The sequence below is a fragment of the Anolis carolinensis genome, chromosome 4, assembly GCF_035594765.1.
Source record: "Anolis carolinensis isolate JA03-04 chromosome 4, rAnoCar3.1.pri, whole genome shotgun sequence".
Lineage (NCBI taxonomy): Eukaryota > Metazoa > Chordata > Lepidosauria > Squamata > Dactyloidae > Anolis > Anolis carolinensis.
The window spans coordinates 25115298-25134005 of record NC_085844.1 but is presented as its reverse complement, the minus strand read 5'-3'; the positions used below and the strand labels follow the sequence as shown (position 1 = coordinate 25134005).

Below are 18708 nucleotides of genomic sequence, written 5' to 3'. Positions count from 1 at the left end.
CAAAAATCAGAACAGTAAATAAAAAGCAATACTCTGAAAACAGAGGGTTTCCAGACATGAATCAACCAAGGGCAGTTAACGACTCTAAACAAAGGATGCCCCAGAGGCAGGAAGAAGACAGCAGATAAGCTTTTCAATGCTAATTTAAGTGATTAACTACACATTCACACTGACCTCTCTCACCCTAGACTTTCCACAGATATATATTAACCTCTTTGCTTAGTTTTCTCCATACCTCACAACCTCTGAGGATGCCTGCCATAGATGTGGGCGAAACGTCAGGAGAGAATGCTTCTGGAACATGGCCACACAGCCCGAAAGACATACAACAACCCTGTCCCTTTTGTGTTGGCAAATTTCCTCTTTACTGATTTTAGTCCCTTAGTTCATGTATATTTCTTCATGTATATTTCTACTGAACACGTTGTGTCATATCTTAGGATTTTAAACTAGCATATAGTGTACAAATAGTGTACATGTACAAATAGTATAAATGTACAAATAGTGTATGACATGTGTGTGCACACGTGGAGGGGAGCACCCAGCCATACACACAAGGAAATATATAGAATATAATGCCTCACTATACACACATGCACTCATTTTTGAATAATGTAGTTTTGCCCCTGGAATAGTTATATTGTCCCTGTGCTGAAATACAGGCTTGTAAACTTCCTTTAACTCTTTCCTTGTCCATTTTCAACACTTCTCTACTATTTGATGTGAAGGGTTTGTGCGTGCATGCATTTCTGCCTACAGAAATAATTTCAGGTTGTGTTAGGGCCGTTCCACACAGCCATATAACTCAGAATATCAAGGCAGATAATCCACAATATCTGCTTTGAACTGGATTATCTGAGTCCACACTGCCATATAATCAAATTCAATTTGGATTTTATACAGCTGTGTGGAAGGGGCCTTATATTTTAGGTTTTTAAACTTTCATATAAATAGTGTCACACACTATTTAGTAAATGTACAAATAGTGTACGATATGTGTGCGTGCACATGTGGGGGAAACAACCCAGACATACATACAGGCCCCATCTATACTGCCATATGAAATCCAGATTATCTGCTTTGAAATGGATTATATTAAGGCCTTTCCACACAGCCGTATAACTCAGAATATCAAGGCAGAAAATCCCACAATATCTGCTTTGAACTGGGTGATTGGAGGCCCCTTCCACATGAACTGGATTATATGGCAGTGTGGACTCAGATAACCCAGTTCAAAGCAGGTATTGTGGGCTATTCTGCCTTGATATTCTGGGTTATATGGCTGTCTGGAAGTGCCCTGAGTCCACACTGTCATATATTCCAGTTCAAAGCAGAAAATGTGGGATTTTGTGCAGCTGTAGCATTGCCCCCATAGTAGTTATAATGTCCCTGTGCTGAAATAGAGGCTTGCAAACTTCCCTTAACTCATTTTTATTTATTTATTATTTATTTAATACATTTATATCCCGCCCTTCTCACCCTGAAGGGAACTCAGAGCAGCTTACAAATTAAATTTACATACAATATTATATTATTACCATAGTACAGTACTGGCAATAAATTACTATATTGTAATATATTATTTATTGAGTCTAATTAGAGTTTAATTGATGTGGTACTGTTTATTAATATGTCTTTTTATTGAATGTATTTTGGGCAATGTAATTTGCCCACTGTTGTAAGCCGACCTGAGTCCCTCTGGGTGAGAAGGGCGGGGTAAAAATGATGTAAATAAAAATAAATGAAATAATTGTACTATATAAATATATTGTAAAATTATTAGTAATATTACATGTAATATATAATATATAATTAATATTATATTGAATTATTAGTATTATATTGTATTACAAAGTAATATTAATATTATATGCATATACAATATATTAGGAGCCCTGGGGGCAAAGTGTGTTAAAGCACTGAGCTGTTGAACTTGCAGACCGAAAGGTCCCAGGTTCAAATCCCGGGAGCAGAGTGAGCGCCCGCTGTTAGCTCCAGCTTCTGCCAACCTAGCAGTTCGAAAACATGCCAATGTGAGTAGATCAATAGGTACCGCTCCGGCGGGAATATAACGGCGCTCCATGCAGTCATGCCAGTGGCCACATGACCTTGGAGGTGTCTACGGACAACGCCGGCTCTTCGGCTTAGAAATTGAGATGAGCACCAACGCCCAGAGTCAGACATGACTGGACTTAACGTCAGGGGAAAACCTTTACCTTTTATAATATTAATATTATTTTGTAATACAATATAATAATAATAATAATAATAATAATAATAATACAATATAATATTAAGTATATATTATATATTACATGTAATATTACTAATAATTTTACAATATATTTATATAGTACAATTATTTCATTTATTTTTATTTACATCATTTCTCACCCGTAGGGACTCAGGGCCGCTTACAACAGTCAGCAAATTACATTGCCCAAAATACATTCAATAAAAAGACATATTAATAAACAATAAAACAGTACCACATCAATTAAAACTCTAATTAGACTCAATAAAATATATTACAATATATTAATTTATTGCCAGTACTGTGCTATGGTAATATAATATTGTATGTAAATTTAATTTGTAAGCTGCTCTGAGTCCCCTTGGGGTGAGAAGGGCAGGATATAAATGTATTAAATAAATAATAAATACAGTAGAGTCTCACTTATCCAACATAAACGGGCTGGCAGAAACTTGGATAAGCGAATATATTGGATAATAAGGAGGGATTAAGGAAAAGCCTATTAAACATCAAATTAGGTTATGATTTTACAAATTATGCACCAAAACATCATGTTATACAACAAATTTGACAAAAAAGTAGTTCAATATGCAGTAATGCTAAGTAGTAATTACTGTATTTACAAATTTAGCAGCAAAATATCACGATATATTGAAAACATTGACTGCAAAAATGCGTTGGATAATCCAGAACGTTGGATAAGCGAGACTCTACTGTATTATACGCATATACAATATATTATAATATTATATATTACTGTAAAGTATATTGTATATATATATAGGTAAAGGTTTTCTCCTGACATTAAGTCCAGTCGTGACGGACTCTGGGGGTTGGTGCTCATCTCCATTTCTAAGTCGAAAAGCCGGCGTTGGCCATAAACACCTCCAAGGTCATGTGGCCACTGGCACATCTACTCACATTTGCATGTTTTCGAACTGCTAGGTTGGCAGGAGCTGGGGCTAACAGCGGGCGCTCATTCCGCTCCCGGGATTTGAACCTGGAACCTTTCGGTCTGCAAGTTCAGCAGCTCAGCGCTTTAACACACTGCGCCGCCACCATATATATTTTTCTTTGCAGTTTGGCAACACTTTTCTTACCGGTTGATGCGAGGGTTTGTGTGTGTGTAGTGTATGTGGCGGAAGCCTCCCTCCCTCGCTTTCCTTCCTTAAAAGCCTCTCGGCCCCTTTAAGCGCCTCGAGGCGGAGCCTGCCTCAAACTTTCTTTCTTGCCCAAGTTTTCGCCGTTCGTTCCTGGGACGGAAGCGCCCCTCGCAGCCAATCAGAAGAGGCCCGCGAAGCCCCTTCGGCTGAGCCTGAGCTGGCGTCGCCCTCGTCGCCTGCTGTAGTTTCCTCCTTCTCCTCAGCGTCGCCCATGGAGTACCTGACCACCTTCACGGGCAAAGGCGGCCGGCTGCTGCGGGGCACGGCCAGCCGTTTGTGGGGCGCCGGGGTCCCCCGCCAAGTCCGCTTCCAGGACTCCCTCCACGAGGAGGAGCCTCCCCCTCCTCCGCTCGGTAGGGCAGGGAAAGAAGGGGCTTGCGCTTCAGGGGAGTGCCTTCACCAGGCATGGGCCAACTTGGGCCCACCCTCCAGGTGTTTTGGACTCCAACTCCCACAATTCCTAACAGCCGGTAGGCTGTTAGGAATTGTGGGAGTTGGAGTCCAAAACACCTGGAGGCTGGGCCCAAGTTGGCCCATGCCAGTTCTTTAAGGCTACTACGTGGACAGTTTTGCATTAGTTCAGCTGTTTGACCATACCCTCTCTATACAGGTGCTTGGCAAGCTGGGCTCCAGGTGAGTGGGGAGTGGTGGCCTCCTTACCTGTCCAGCAGGTCCTGCAAAGTTTGCTGAAGGATTCCAAGGAGAGCCAGGCAAATCCATACTAATTTCCTTCTGAACTGGTGACATACTGAGCAGGACTTGGAGTCTATGTTGAGTGCTCACAGAAAAAGACCTTTGTCTGAAAACCCATTTGTGCATATCCTGGTGTGTTTTTGTGTGTGTCAGGAGTGACTTGAGAAACTGCAATTTTTTTCTGGTGTGAGAGAATTGGCCATCTGTAAGGGCATTGCCTTGGGGACACCTGGATGTTTTAACATCCAGTGGGAGGTTTCTCTCATGTCCCCTCATGGAAAGTTGAAGCTGACAGACAGGAGCTCATCCTGCTCCCCAGACTTGAACCACCACCCATTGTGCCACTGGAGGCTCCCTCCTGGTGTATTGAAAAGTCCCAAATACAGTAGAGTCTCACTTATACAAGACTCGCTTATCCAAGGTTCTGGATTATCTAAGGCATTTTTGTAGTCAATGTTTTCAGTATATAGTAACGTGATATTTTGGTGCTAAATTCGTAAATACAGTAATTACAACATAACATTACTGCGTATTGAACTATAGTAGAGTCTCACTCATCCAACACTCGCTTATCCAAGGTTCTGGATTATCCAAGACATTTTTTTAGTCAATGTTTTCAATATATTGTGATATTTTGGTGCTAAATCCATAAATACAGTAATTACAACATAACATTACTGCGTATTGAACTACTTTTTCTGTCAAATTTGTTGTATAACATGATGTTTTGGTGCATAATTTGTAAAATCATAACCTAATTTTTGATGTTTATTAGGCTTTTCCTTAATCCCTCCTTATTATCCAAGATATTCGCTTATCCAGGGTTCTGCCATTTAGCTTGGATAAGTGAGACTCTACTGTACCAACTTCTTCCAGGCTTTTAGCTTAGATTATGAAGTTAATTATCTTAATGTCCTAACAATGATATGCTTATTTTAAAGTTTTAAATCTCTTAACCCATAACTGATATGCTTGTACAGGACTACGTCCCTCTTCTCTCAAACTGCTCACTGACCATAATAAAGTGAACTTGACTTGTCTTGACATCCCCCTGTTTGTTTGATAGGTTAGGAACAGAGCATTGTCCAAAATTGAAAGTCCTTGAAATGTGGAATCTGTGATGCATTCATTTTGTCAAATTAACACACAAGTTTGACACTGATTTAACTGCCTCATCATAATGTTATGGAATCCTTAGAGTTCTAGTTTTGCAAGGTCTTTAGCGACCTCTGCCAAAAAGTATTGTTGTCTCATCAAACTACAGCTCCCAAGATTGAGCAGTGGCAGTTAAAACGCTGTCCGTTTGTATTAATTCTACAGTGTAGTTGCACCCCAGTCTTTTGAGCCTTCAAATCCATTTTGGCTGCCTAAAGCCACTTCTGCACAAGTGTGTGGAATGACAAAATAGTTCAAATGAGCGGCTTACAGCATAAATAAATACAATGAGTAATATATGCAAAATAAATAACAAATCAATATAAAAGAGAACAACCGAATTAGACAGATTAAAAAATAAACAGTATAAAATATTAGTTAAAACAGTGATTCCAATAAATTAAATTAAAGCCAAAATACCTGAGTCAAAATATCCATAAAACAAAGGCTTCATTCACATTAAGGGGATATTAACTAATCATTTACAAAGGCATGTTTGAACAGCTAGGTCTTCAAGTCCATCAAATGTGTGGGTTCTGATTATAACTGGAAAGGGTTGTCAAGAAGCAAGGGATGCCTGTATTCTTGTTCTTTCTCGTTTTATATTGAGTTAGAATAAATCAGTTTGGGGAGCTGGTGAGTGCTGAGAGAAAAGGTTCTGGGATAAACACAACATGTGAGTTAAATGCCATAAATGCATGAGATCACATCTGATCTTGGAAGCTAAGTAGGGCCAACCCAGGTTAGTACTTGGATGGGAGACCACCAATGAATTCCAGGTGCTATAAGCTATATTTCAGATCAAGGAACCAGCAAAACCATCTCTTGAGTATTTGTTACCTAAGAAAATCTTATGAAATTCATGGGGTCACCATAAATTCAGAGGTGACTTGAAGGCACATACCACACAAAAATGTTTGGATTTCCAAAATCAAGTCAGAAAATATATGAACAAAAACTGAAACTTTTTGGTCTTTTAAATCCATCTGGATGTTCTTGCTCAGGGGTCCCCAAACTAAGGCCCGGGGGCCAGATGCGGCCCATCGAAGCCATTTATCCGGCCCCCACAGCACAAAGGTAGAAGGGGGTTGGGCTAAATGACCCAAGGGGTCTCTTCTTCTCTTAAAACCCTTATTATTATTGTTGTTGTTATTATTATTTGAAACACAACAAGATGAGTCCACAGCAGACACTCTGCTGGCTGTTGTATTGGATCATATGTCGGACACTTCCCAAGTGTCTAGGACTGTGTGATGTATCGGCGAATAATGTGTGCAGATCCCAGTAAGGTGACCTTCTGCAGCTGGCAGATGGTAATTTTGTTAGCACTGATTGTGTTAAGTGCAGGCCAAGGTCTTTAGCCGATTACCACTGGGACCACCTTGACTGGCTTGTGCCAGAGTCTTTGTAATTCGATCTCTAAATCCTCATATCATGTCAGCTTTTCCAGTTGTTTCTCCTCAATCCTTCTGTCACCTGGGATTGCAACATCGACAATCCATACTTTGTTTTTTAACACAATTGTGAGGTTAGGAGTATTGTGTTCCAAAACCCTGTATTATTATTATTATTATTATTATTATTATTATTATTATTATTATTATTATTATTATCATCATCATCATCATCATCATTAACATTGAGGCGGGGTGGCCATCTGTCAGGGATGCTTTGCTTGTGCTTTTGGTGCACAGAGGCAGAAGGAGGTTGGACTAAATGGCCCAAGGGGTCTCTTCTAACCCTCTTTATTATTATTATTATTATTATTATTATTATTATTAACATTGAGGCTGGGTGGCCATTTGTCAGGGGTGCTGTGCTTGTGCTTTCGGTGCACACAGGCAGAAAGGGATTGGACTCAATGGCCCAAAGGGTCTCTGCCAACCCTCTTTTTTGTTGTTGTTGTTGTTGTTATTATTATTATTAATCATTATTGCTCAGTGGCCAACTCTAGTCTGGCCCTCCAACGGTCCAAAGGATCGTGACATGGCCCCCTGTTTAAAAAGTTTGGGTACCCCTGTTCTTGCTAATCTCTTACGTTAGCATGAGGGGGCATGAGGGGGAGGCATAGATGTTTTTGACTCGCGAGCAGCCACTTCATCTTATTTCCCTTATACCAGTGGTTCTCAACCTGGGGTTCCCAGATGTTTTTGGTCTTCAACTTCAGAAATCCTAACAACTGATAAACTGGCTAGGATTTCTGGGAGTTTTAGGCCAAAAACATCTGGGCCCCCCAGGTTGAGAACCACTGCCTTATACTAAGGGCAGGAGACTTTATTTTTGGACTTTGAATTCCTAATGTTTTGAGTTAGTCTTGATAATGGTAAGGAATGACAGGAGTAGTAATCCAGCTACATCAGGAAAGACCCGGGTTCTTCAAGCTTCTTCTGGATGGTCCATCAATGCGGACTGGAGCTACCAGGCCTAATTCTTCCTACAGTGCCAAATACAGAGTGAATTAGAGGCTGCATCTTGGAGGATAAGATGTTGTTTCTCTGATTGCTCAATTGCTCTCTGCAGGTTGGATCACTTACTCTCACATCTTGAAAGGATCTACTTTGGAAGCCTTGCTGTGAGTGAAGAGGTGAGAGTGGCATAGCAAGAAGGATTGGTCCTGGCATGACCTTGAGTAAGAAAGTCCTTGCAGGATTGTGAATTGCCACCTCTGCTTGTTTACTGTTGGGGGATTAAACATAAGGACTTGCATTTCCTGGCCCCAGTACCCATCACCACATTATCTAGTGGAAGTAATGAGGAGGCTGTTCTAGCATAGACTCTTAACTTCACTTCTGGTCAGTGTGGTGGTGGTGTTTGAGCCTAGTGGGTCCTGTATGAAGAGAGAGGGGACAAGTGAGCAAAAAGAAATGATGTCTAACATGGGAGTTGTTTCTTAAGGAACAAATAGGTTCTGGGGACCCTATCACCCAGGAACCCCTGCTGTGATTCCCAGAGAGAAAGATTGAAAGAGGAGATAGGTAGCAGAGGCAGGAGTAGCTGTAATTTTTATTGCCTTATCTATTTTTCCTCAGGGCAGCCAGGCGTGCCATTTTTTCTCTTGTATCTCCCAGATGGTGAAGACACACCTAGGAGATGTTCCTTTTGATTACTTCTTAGTTGCCTGCTTTTTCAAGTGAATGGCAACTGCTTTCTCTTTGAGAGAAATGAAATGAAAGGAAGGTGAACCATCTCCCCACATATTTATGCTTTGTGCATAGCACAGAATAGACCATCTTGCCCGTGGTTGGTTATTTCGAGCTGCTGTCCCAGCATACAAACCCCTGAAACTGTCTTTCATATTTAAAATTAATGCTGCCATACATCAGCATGTTTTTAGGTCCCATTGAAATCTGCAGGAATTATCCGTAGATCAGTGGTTCTCAACCTTTGCGTCCCCAAGTGTTTTGGCCTACAACTCCCAGAAATCCCAGCCAGTTTACTAGCTTTTAGGATTGACTCAAGGATCTCTGCTGTTCAACAGTAGTGCTTAAATATTCAGGAGTAACATATTTGTGTTTTCATTTTAAGTATGTGCTTCCAAAATAAACTTTCAAGGCCCTGGCCCAGAGTTGGTAGGAAATAGCCTTGAAATGGATTAACTTTTTGCTTACTCTGGTCAGCAAAACTTAGAGAAAGAAAGGGATGGATAAGAACAAGGACACAGTGAACAGATGCAAAAGACAGCAGGGCTCCTGCCACCTTTAACAGTTTTGTCTCTGCTTTTGGCAGATGTAGCTTATAATTTAGCCATAAAGAATCTAGAATTTGCCAGAATTTATTCCTTTCAAGGAGATTCTGGAAAAAGCAAAGTTAAAAGTATATGCAAAAGAAAAAAACTGTTAGTTAAAAGAACAAAAGAGTCTTCTCTCCCACCTCTGATTTTATCATAACTGTGAAGATGGACAAGAAGGGACAGAAAAGGTAGTAATTGAGAGTAAAGAGCTTGGAGAGGTCAGGAAAGCAGTAACCATGTTATACACTTGCATACTTATGAGCACATAGATGTTTGAAAGGTCCACTACAGACTTGAATTCATTTTCCCCTCCTGACCATCTCTTCTTTAAGTCTTAATTTTACTGGATTTTCAAGATATTACAGTTAAGTAGGTAGACATTTTGAGAAAGAGTTCCCTTGACAAGTGTATACCTCCTAGCTCTTCTGATATGTTTTTTTCTCCTGGGCAAATATGAAAGACTTCTCATGCAAGAAATCAAAACTTTTAGAAACTTAAAAACCTGTATATAAAATTCCCCCTTCGAATAAATGAAATGCTTTTAAAGACAAGATACTGTCCTTGTGTATGCGCCTAAAAGTATCTGATTTTATTTTAGTCATCAGCTAAATAGGTTTTCTCTCTCGTTTGAACTCAGAATAAGGTTGTTTTGATTCTACAGTAACCAACCAAGATTTCCCCTAGATAGAAAACCCTCAGGTTTTGAAGCCACGAGGCTACTCCGTCCCATTCAACCTGCCCAAGGAAGGATGCCCCTATATAGAAAGCGGCCAGACTTTGAAGCATCGAGGCTATTCAGTGCAATTCAAATTGTCCAAAAAACCATTTCCCCAGAACACAAGTACCCAGCCTTCGAAGCAGCAAGCCTATTCCATTGTATTCCAGCTCACCAAAAAAAGGATTGGCATAAGAAGAAAATGGCCAGGCTTTGAGGCTGCAAGGCTATTCACTGCTATTCTACCTGGTCAACAAATGATTCCCATAAGCCACAGCAAGTACTTTCTAAATATATTTTTCATAATTGTTACAAAGAATTAGCTGCCACTCTTTGAAATGTCATTTTAAAATGGTAAAGAAACATTAATCATTCAATGTTGTTGAAAGCATAGCTTTTGCATCACCAGTGAGGTTTAAAAGGTCTGCTACTTGAAACCTGAAATAACTGCTGATATATAGTGTATTGATCCAGTGTATTGATCCATGTAAGCCAGTGATATGATCTCATAGGAGAAGTAGGGGCTTTCTGAGTCTGCATTTGAAAGAAACTTTTCAGATTCAAGCAAAATTGTTCTGGTACTGTGCAGGTGTTGAGTTTATTCTTGTGTGTATCTGTTCTGGAAGCATAATGTGTTGGGACATTAAGTTGTGTGCTTCACTTTTTCAATTAGCCTTGTCTAGCCAAGTCAATGACCCAGTATCAACATAATATATACTTTTTTCTTTTAAATTAGGTGCTTTTTGAATTAGTTGAATCTTTTAAATTAACTGAATTTACCACATAATTATAGCATAAATGTAAGAAGACTAGTGTAGTGCAGTTTTGTATTGTACTGGACAGGCTTGTTCTTTGACAAGCCGATGAGTGTCAATATGACTAGGCGCTTTTCTTTATAAACCAGATTGCAAAGATCTTCATAGAGATTGTATTGAATAGATTTGGCCTAGGTTTGTAATGCTTTGGTTCTAACTAAATGTCTAGGTCATGGAAGTCAAGTAGCTTTGGGGCAGGGGAGATATGTGTGAGTGAGAGATCCCAGTTCCTTACTGCTCATAGTTTCTACAAACCATAGTAGTATTTGCACAGCCTCACTTGTGAAATCTGTTAATTCATGCAAGACGTATGAAAGGTTTGGTTCAGTGAATTCTGGAAGTACTGTTGCCTGGCCTTACTAACTTATCAGTACATGAAAGTCTTACAGAGAGGTTCTTAATATTGTTGTTCCAGTACAATAAAAGATGTTCATGTGGCATGCCAGGGGAAAAAAAAAGCAACAGGAGTTTGTGAATCTGCATCTTCATAATAAATAGCCTAAACTTTTGGGATTTTCATTTCACAGCATCTGGGAATATTTATGAAACTGTTTTTTTCTTGTGAGATTGAGTCACAATAAGATTCAAAATCTTTATCAACATAAGGATTTGAGAAACAGTTTCTTTCTCTGTTTTGTTGAAAGGGGGAAACAGGCTCTATGTGAAGCTGTGATTTTCCACTTTGTAGAATTGAGCCATGCTACTTTCTACATCAGAAACAGGATGGCAGTGTAGTTAGGGAAGTGGTTTAAATTAATCTTGTTGTTGAAAAATAGTGGGATATGAGAACTATCTGCTCGTAGTTAAAATGGGCACTAGCATGGTGATTATAATTTGTTCTGAAATGTTTCTAAATGGTAATTAATCCTGAAGTACAAACATTTTTAAATAATATTTTATTTTGTGATACAAGTTGTGCATCTGCTTCATTTTAATTTTTGTTCTGTTTGTTCTTTTTTAAATTGCACTTAGCTTTGTTCTCACCAGTAAAAGAAGCTGAAGGGAAAGGTCAAGACAAAATGATAATCTCCAAGCATGTAAAACTAGTTTAATTTGTTCATGGAATTTAGTCTTTTACTATTTTTCTGTCATAGATCCTAAATCAAACTGCTTTTGAAATTATGGAAGTTTTGAAAGTAGTATTTGTAGCTTAGCTGTTGAAGGAAAGATGGTTAGATCAAGGTAGCATAAGACCCTTACATAAGCCATAATTTTGCTCCCAAACTTGCTTTTGACTTATACATGACTATGTGGTAATTCGACCTTTGATATTTATCTTCACTCTCTCTCCCTCCCTCAACAAGTCACTTGATTTAAATTTTAAAATAACATGATTTTAACGCTTAGCATGTTATAAGCAACACATTTAGCCCCTTAAACGATTCCCTCTCTTCTGGGTATGATGATTTACTGGTAAGTCTGCTATTCCTCTGCCTGCTTCTCCCTCCTTTTTGGCTATAATATGCTTTTCTATCATTTTGATAACTAAACTTGGGATGTTGTGGTAGAAAGATGAAGATCAGTATCAGGAGATGATATAAAATCTACTCAGGTAGGGCAGGTTAGCAAGAACTAGACTTCTTTGCTTCTAAAGGACATATCAGTTGGGAATAGCCTTCACTAACTGGAGAAATGGCATGTTGCTCTCCATCAAACAACAGTTTGTCATAAACCACTTCAGTGTGTAGGACTTTTGACAGAAATAATACCAAAGTCTCCGACTGTTCATAAATAGAGATTAATGTCTACATATGATCTTCAGTTTTTTCTCCTGGGTGGTATTTGTACTTAAATGATAACTAAGCTGAACATTTATAATAACAAATAGTAAATGTGGGAATATAGACTGATGGCCTGTGATCAGGTTTTAATGTAGTGTGCCAAGATACTCATGATATCTTAACTGGTAATGGCTGTGACAAAATATATTTGTACTGTGGTGTACTTCTGTGAAAGGCTTCCTATACATATGGAGAAAATTACATGTATTAACTTAAAAATCCTAATTGTTCTTTAAATAATTAATATCCCTTTTGATTCTTCTTTAAAGCCTTTGCTAGTCATGTCATTGGTTTTTTAAAAGAAGCATCAAGTGGTGAGAGTGCTTAAAGATGAACTTTCTATAGATTCTCCTTCTGTTTTGATGTTTTTCTGTTTCATGAGATCCTATATGAACTTTCTATAGTATCTCATTCTATTTTGAGGCTTCTCCTGGTTTCTCTGTCCCATGAAATTCTATACTGACAGTAGGCAATTTGATATCCTCTGAATATTTTGGACTAAATATTTTATGATCTCAATCACAGGGGCTTATTGGTGCTATAGTCCAAAATGTTTGGAGGACACCACATTTTCTATTGCCAGTGTGTGCAGAACTGGTTTATTCTGTCAGTCATTTTGCTATCTAGAAGCATTTGTGGACAGGCCTTTAAAAATCCCCATGTTCCTAGTGTCCAAGAAATCTAATATTTTTCTTTGTTGAAATATTTTTCTAGGGCCACACCACATACAAAACGTTTAGGACAGATGATATAATAATTTGGATTCAAACTTTACCTTAAGTGACATATTTTCCAACCTGAGGAAACAATATGTTGCCACAATCTATAAAAAGGCAAAATTTGGGATGTTCCATCTTTTGTGTATGTTCTATTTTTTTTAAAGCATGGTTCTCAAATATGCAACTTGAGTTTTGTTTCTTGTGAGAAAGCAGATGGTGTGTAGATGGTGAGATGCATTGCTCAGCACTTCTATTTTGAAATTGGAGATAGCCCACACATAAATCAATTTCTGATAATGGTAGCTGGTGTTGGAAACAAGTGCAACTTTCCCTGGAATAGAGTTCCAGTTTCTTGCAAATTTGCAGTTAAATTCAAAAGATTGAAAGTGGAGCTGAGGAAAATGTACTGCACATATTGAGAAGTTGTTCTTTAAACATTGCACTTCTTAACTGACAAGTTATGCAATTGCATTGCCTGTATGTCCTATATCCAAAAAGCCAAGTGTTTGTTAACATGTTCTAATTTTTGTGCCACTGCTATTTTTAAGGAAGTGTAGCTTTAAACTAGGTCTTATCTCAGAAGCTCTGCGTAATTTACTGCAGGTGATGGGCAAATCTTGTGGGGTGTAGACCTAATTAAACTCTTACCCAGTATTTTTTCTATTTTGCTATTTAGCTTTTTATGAATTGAGAATACCCTGGATGTTTGCAGGTATTACTGATCACCGGAGTTGTTTATATTAGTCACATCCTTAAAGCAGAGCAGAGGAATGAAGCCCCTGTTCTGGCAGCTAGTTGCCTGTTAAGCTGAGCCAGGAGTCACAGGATATAAGCTCTATAACTGGCGAATTTGATGTCTGTCTGCAGGCTGTAGTCAGCAGCCTGTGACAATACTGAGAGGGAAAGAAGAATGAATGTAACACATGCTTTACCTCATTTTTTTTCAGATACCGGGCAGAAGAAGACCCTCGACAAGAAGGATGGGAGACGAATGTCTTTTCAAAAGCCTAAAGGGACTATAGAATACACAGTAAGTACTCTGGTGGCATTGCATATGAAGAAAGTGTTTAAATATTTTGATATTTTAAACATCAAAATAATGCCTAAAAAGGAAAAAAATGGTTGCATGTTATCTTTATTTTATTTTATTCCTTTTTTGCTTTGGACTATAACTCTGAGAGGCAGCTGATCATCTTAGCAGGATTGACAAGTACCATTTTGAGTCTTCACAGTAATGATGCAGAGTAATTCTAATGAAACAAAGTTAACCTTTCAAATATTCTGTAAATTAATAGAATATGCCTTTATGTACAGAAACGTCATTATCCTCTCAAAAGAGCAACAGAGTTTCAGAATCTCATACTGTCCTTAAAGCTTCCAGTGTTGAACACATGTGAACATATTACTTCATCTTCATAATGTTTATAAAAATGTTCATGTGTTCTTTTAATAATTTCCATTCAGCTGTTGCTACTCCAGAACACCGTTCTGTTTTCTACAGCAGTGTCTGAAAATGGAGCTATGTTCTTCAAATGACCCTCAACAGTGCTGCAGTCAGTGCTCACATTTCTGGTTACTAGGGGAAACTGAATTGAAAAATGTTTTGTTACGTATTGCCTATCTAGCTATGAATCAAATTGTATAATGTTTAAATAGGCATATTAACTGATTTGCAGTGTGGTCCTTGCAATAAAGCTCCTATAGTTCAAGTAAAACAAATGCACTTAACTTATGAAAACATAGGCAGTCTTGGATTCCATCTACTGGATATTTTTTGTAAATCTTTTAGAAACAGAACCAACTGTAGTGAGAACTTCTATCAGTTGGTTGGAATTTTCAGTAATATTCACCAGTATATGTCCATGAAATGTAATTAGGAAGTGAATTTATTAAGAATTACAGAATTGTAAAGGTAGCAGGAATCTCAAGGACCATTTAGTCCAACCCCCTGCCATTGCAGGAGTTTACATAAAAAGCATCACTAATCATCCAAAATTTGCTTAAAAACCTGCAACTCAAAGCAATCAATACAAATGTTGTTGTTATTTACTGTATCATAATCCTTTACTTAAAATCAGTGTGATGCATACCACCTATCATGTTTCTGCAATTTAACAAAAAGGGGTTAGGATATCTTCTACTACCCATACATCTGCAAGCTCTCTGAAAGTTTTCAGTGTACTCTCTGCTTAGTGTGATATAATTTCTATTTTCTTTTCGTAAACAAATAGATTTCAAATGATAACATGGTGGAGAATTACTATATTTTGACGTATCTGTTACCAATAATTTTTGGTAAATCAGGTTATAACAGCTGATATAGTTTTAAGTGAACCATACTTTTCCAGTGCTTTATTCAGCTACACAATAGTGAATCACTTAATAAAACCTGTACTTAATTTGTATTAATGTACCAAGATTTCATCATTTTATATTACATACATGCAAAAAGCAATTCTTTGGCAAGTCATTTAAAATACTATTTCTAGATACTGTATATAGGTCAACCACATGTATAAGTCAACCCAAGTTTTTTTTTTTTGGTTGATTTTTTGAATAACATTAGTAGAGTTGATTACATTGTGTAAATGCCTTGTTGTTGTCAAATCAGCTTTGACCTATGGTGACTTCAGGAGACCTCCAAGTCACCCTATACGCAGCAACCTCTCAGATCTTGGAGACTCAGAGCCATAGCATCCTTGACTGAGTATCCTTTTTTCCTACTACCTTCTATCTTCCCAAGCATCATACTTTCTAGTGAGTCATGTCTTCCCATGGTATGTCTGAGTTATTGTAGTCTCAGTTTAGTTATCTTGGCTTCTAGGGGGAATTCCCTAAGTTTTAAGTGAAATAACTGTGAGTCAATAAATATATAGTGGTAGTAATTTAGACCCTCAGAGTTTTGTTGCCAACTTCATTGGCTGAAATTGCATATTGTCTTTCTACTTGAAAATAAAAGCATTGTTCTTTCTACCCACTTCCATCTATGCAGTGATTTTACTTATTTGTAAAGTGTTTCTTACTCATCTTGTATAATTAGTAAATTCTTAAAGCAATGCATTTTTTGGAAATAACTTTATTCTAAAATATAAATTGTAAAAATATTTTGAAAATATCTCCTTCTCCCATATGCTGAAAATGATGTTTAGTAGAAGGCGATGGTAGTATCCTGTCAGAGGAATGGAAGATTTTCTTAGAAATGTGGCTGCCACTTTCTTTCAAAGTAATAATTTATCCCTTTATGTGAAATTTTGGCTGAATTTGTTTTTATTTGATCCAAGCTTAGAAATATAATTTCCTGTGCTAAGCAGTAAAATTTGTTGTCAATAAAAATTAAGAAACCATTAATATTCTGATTCTTGAGATGCCAAAGTTCAAACATATAATTGTCCCATTTCCTTTTTTCATTTTTCTTTTTTTGGTAAATGATCTTTCTTCTAGTAGACCTAGTACTCCTGAACTTAGCAAATCACTGTGTATAGTAGGAAATGAGGCAAAGCTTTTAAGGGACAGAATTGACAGCATTTTCTTGAATTGTAGACGAATTGGAATGCACATTAATCTGTGTTTGAGTAGAAATGTCATGAGCAGACTGCCACAGAATACGAATCACGAAACATACGTTTGGAAGCAAGTGAAATTATGATGGCTCATTCCGATGAATTGTGTGTGTGTGAGACAGTTTATTTTTTGAAATGTAAACACTTGATTACTTAAATTAATATATTGTCATATTGTTTTGAGTCCGGAAAGGTCATCCTAAAGTTACAACTAGCTCTGTCAGTGAATATGCATGCATGCAAGCATGTACTGTAAATATAAAATGGGGAAAAACTTTGGAGTGGCATTCTTGTAAAATTTGAACTCCAATTCCAATTTGAAACACATGAAAAAGTATTATTGCTCCAAATGCTTGTAGTGGGTGTTTTTATAAAGAGCACAACAGCTATCAGTTTATGTCCTCCTTTCTGGGATTTTGTTCAAGGCATCAGAATCCATTATAAAGGAAAACGAGTTAAATATTATGGATGCTGAAGACAATTAAGTCTGACCCTGAAAGTTGCCTTAACAGAGAATGGAAAATTCCCCAGGAACAATATAAAAGCAGCTCTGGACTCTTACTAAAATGAATCTGCAGTTGTTGAATAAATAGTCTTCCTTGTTTTCTTCTTAGCAGGGCGTCAGAAGAAGTAACATGTGTGTGTGTGTGTGTGTGTGTGTGTGTCTTTTGGATTGCATTGTTTTACACGAATACTGTTGACAAAAATAAAGATAAAAATTGCATCATATGTATAAATCATATGCATCTTCTTTTAACAGGTTGAGTCAAGAGATTCTTTGAATACCGTTGCCTTGAAGTTTGATACAACCCCCAACGAATTGGTTCAGTTAAACAAGCTGTTTTCCAGAGCAGTTGTTCCTGGACAGGTATTACCTGTTGTATAACATACAGGAGGCAGATCAAATAGTTTTCTTTTCATATGATGATGGGAAAGAAGCTGATCATTGACTATCTAACATTTAGTAATATATGTGTCCTGCCCTCAGTTGGGGCTGAATTCTGTTGTGAAGGAGGGTTAAAAAAATAGGCTGTGTCCTTCAGTCTCACTTGGGAAAGGCAGAGTCCCATTGTTCTGCAAGAGATTGCAGAAGTGGAATAATGTTTTTAGATATAGTTACACCTTTGCTGCAAAACTACAAGGACTGAAATATGCTTTTCATGCATGAAAGATGGATTTCTGTTGTTGATGTGTAACGGTTCTGAGATTGTTATCCTCACTCATGGTATTTTAAATGTTCCCTCAAATTAGGAAAAGGGAAAAGCTATGTAGAAAACGAATATATTGGCGGGAGGAGAGGGGAGGAAGAGTTTATTGTGCCCCTGTCCTTGAAGTTCTGTCTTTTATTGAAGGGCTGTATTATAATTCAACGTGGAAAAGCATTCAGAAATCTGATTATCAACACCAGATATATGAAGCTGTTTGATTCAGGAAGGCTTCTGGCATGAGATTTTATTAAAACTATACATTTACCTTGAATTTCCAGTCCTGTCCTGTTCTTAGTTAACAAAATTAGATTCTATTCTGGCTTTTATATTACCTTTGTAGGGAACCATGCCCAAAGACAAATATTTAAAGCAATCTGAAGTGAATTTATCTTAAGCTAGTCTCCAAGACCCGCCAATAAACTAAGCAGAGGTGATATAAATGTTGATATTCTTCAGAGGCTTCGTATATAAAAAAGGCTAGCATAGCTTTTGTTAAAAAATAATGAGAAAGGCTTATGGTAGTCTTTTATACTGAGAGAAAATGTGAAAGACGAATAGAAGGTAGAACCTGAGACACAATACACCCAAATTACTTAGGAATTTCTTGTTATGGTCAGATGACATAGTCAGTGATATGTGATAAACTAAGTAGGGAGTTCTTATTCACCTTAAATTTCCATATACTATCTTAGGGGCCCTTCCAGACAGGCCCAGGATCTGATCCCAGGTTATCTCTTTATCCCAGATTATCTGGCAGTATAATCTTGCTTAAAGCAGAAAACCGGAGATCAACTCCTGGGACATAGGGCCTATCTGGAAGGGTCCTTAGACTATTTAACAAAGTAGTCCCTGCTCAGTCCATTGCTATCATCATACGATAGGTGTTTGCTCGTGGTTGAGTATGATTTTCTTCCA

The 18708-nt window shown here is 37.7% G+C and overlaps 1 protein-coding gene across 3 annotated transcripts in view; it reads left to right on the top strand.

Moving 5' to 3' along the window:
* Positions 1-18708, top strand: part of oxr1 (oxidation resistance 1) — a 282299-nt gene that overhangs the window by 199071 nt on the left and 64520 nt on the right. For 2 of the 3 annotated variants that reach the window (XM_062980091.1, XM_062980092.1), the window contains exons 3-4: positions 13973-14055; positions 17346-17453. In XM_062980091.1, the coding sequence (XP_062836161.1) occupies positions 13973-14055; positions 17346-17453 (191 nt within the window). Of the gene's footprint in view, positions 1-3522; positions 3771-13972; positions 14056-17345; positions 17454-18708 lie in introns of those variants that run through there. The other variant, XM_062980093.1, reaches the window with a different exon arrangement.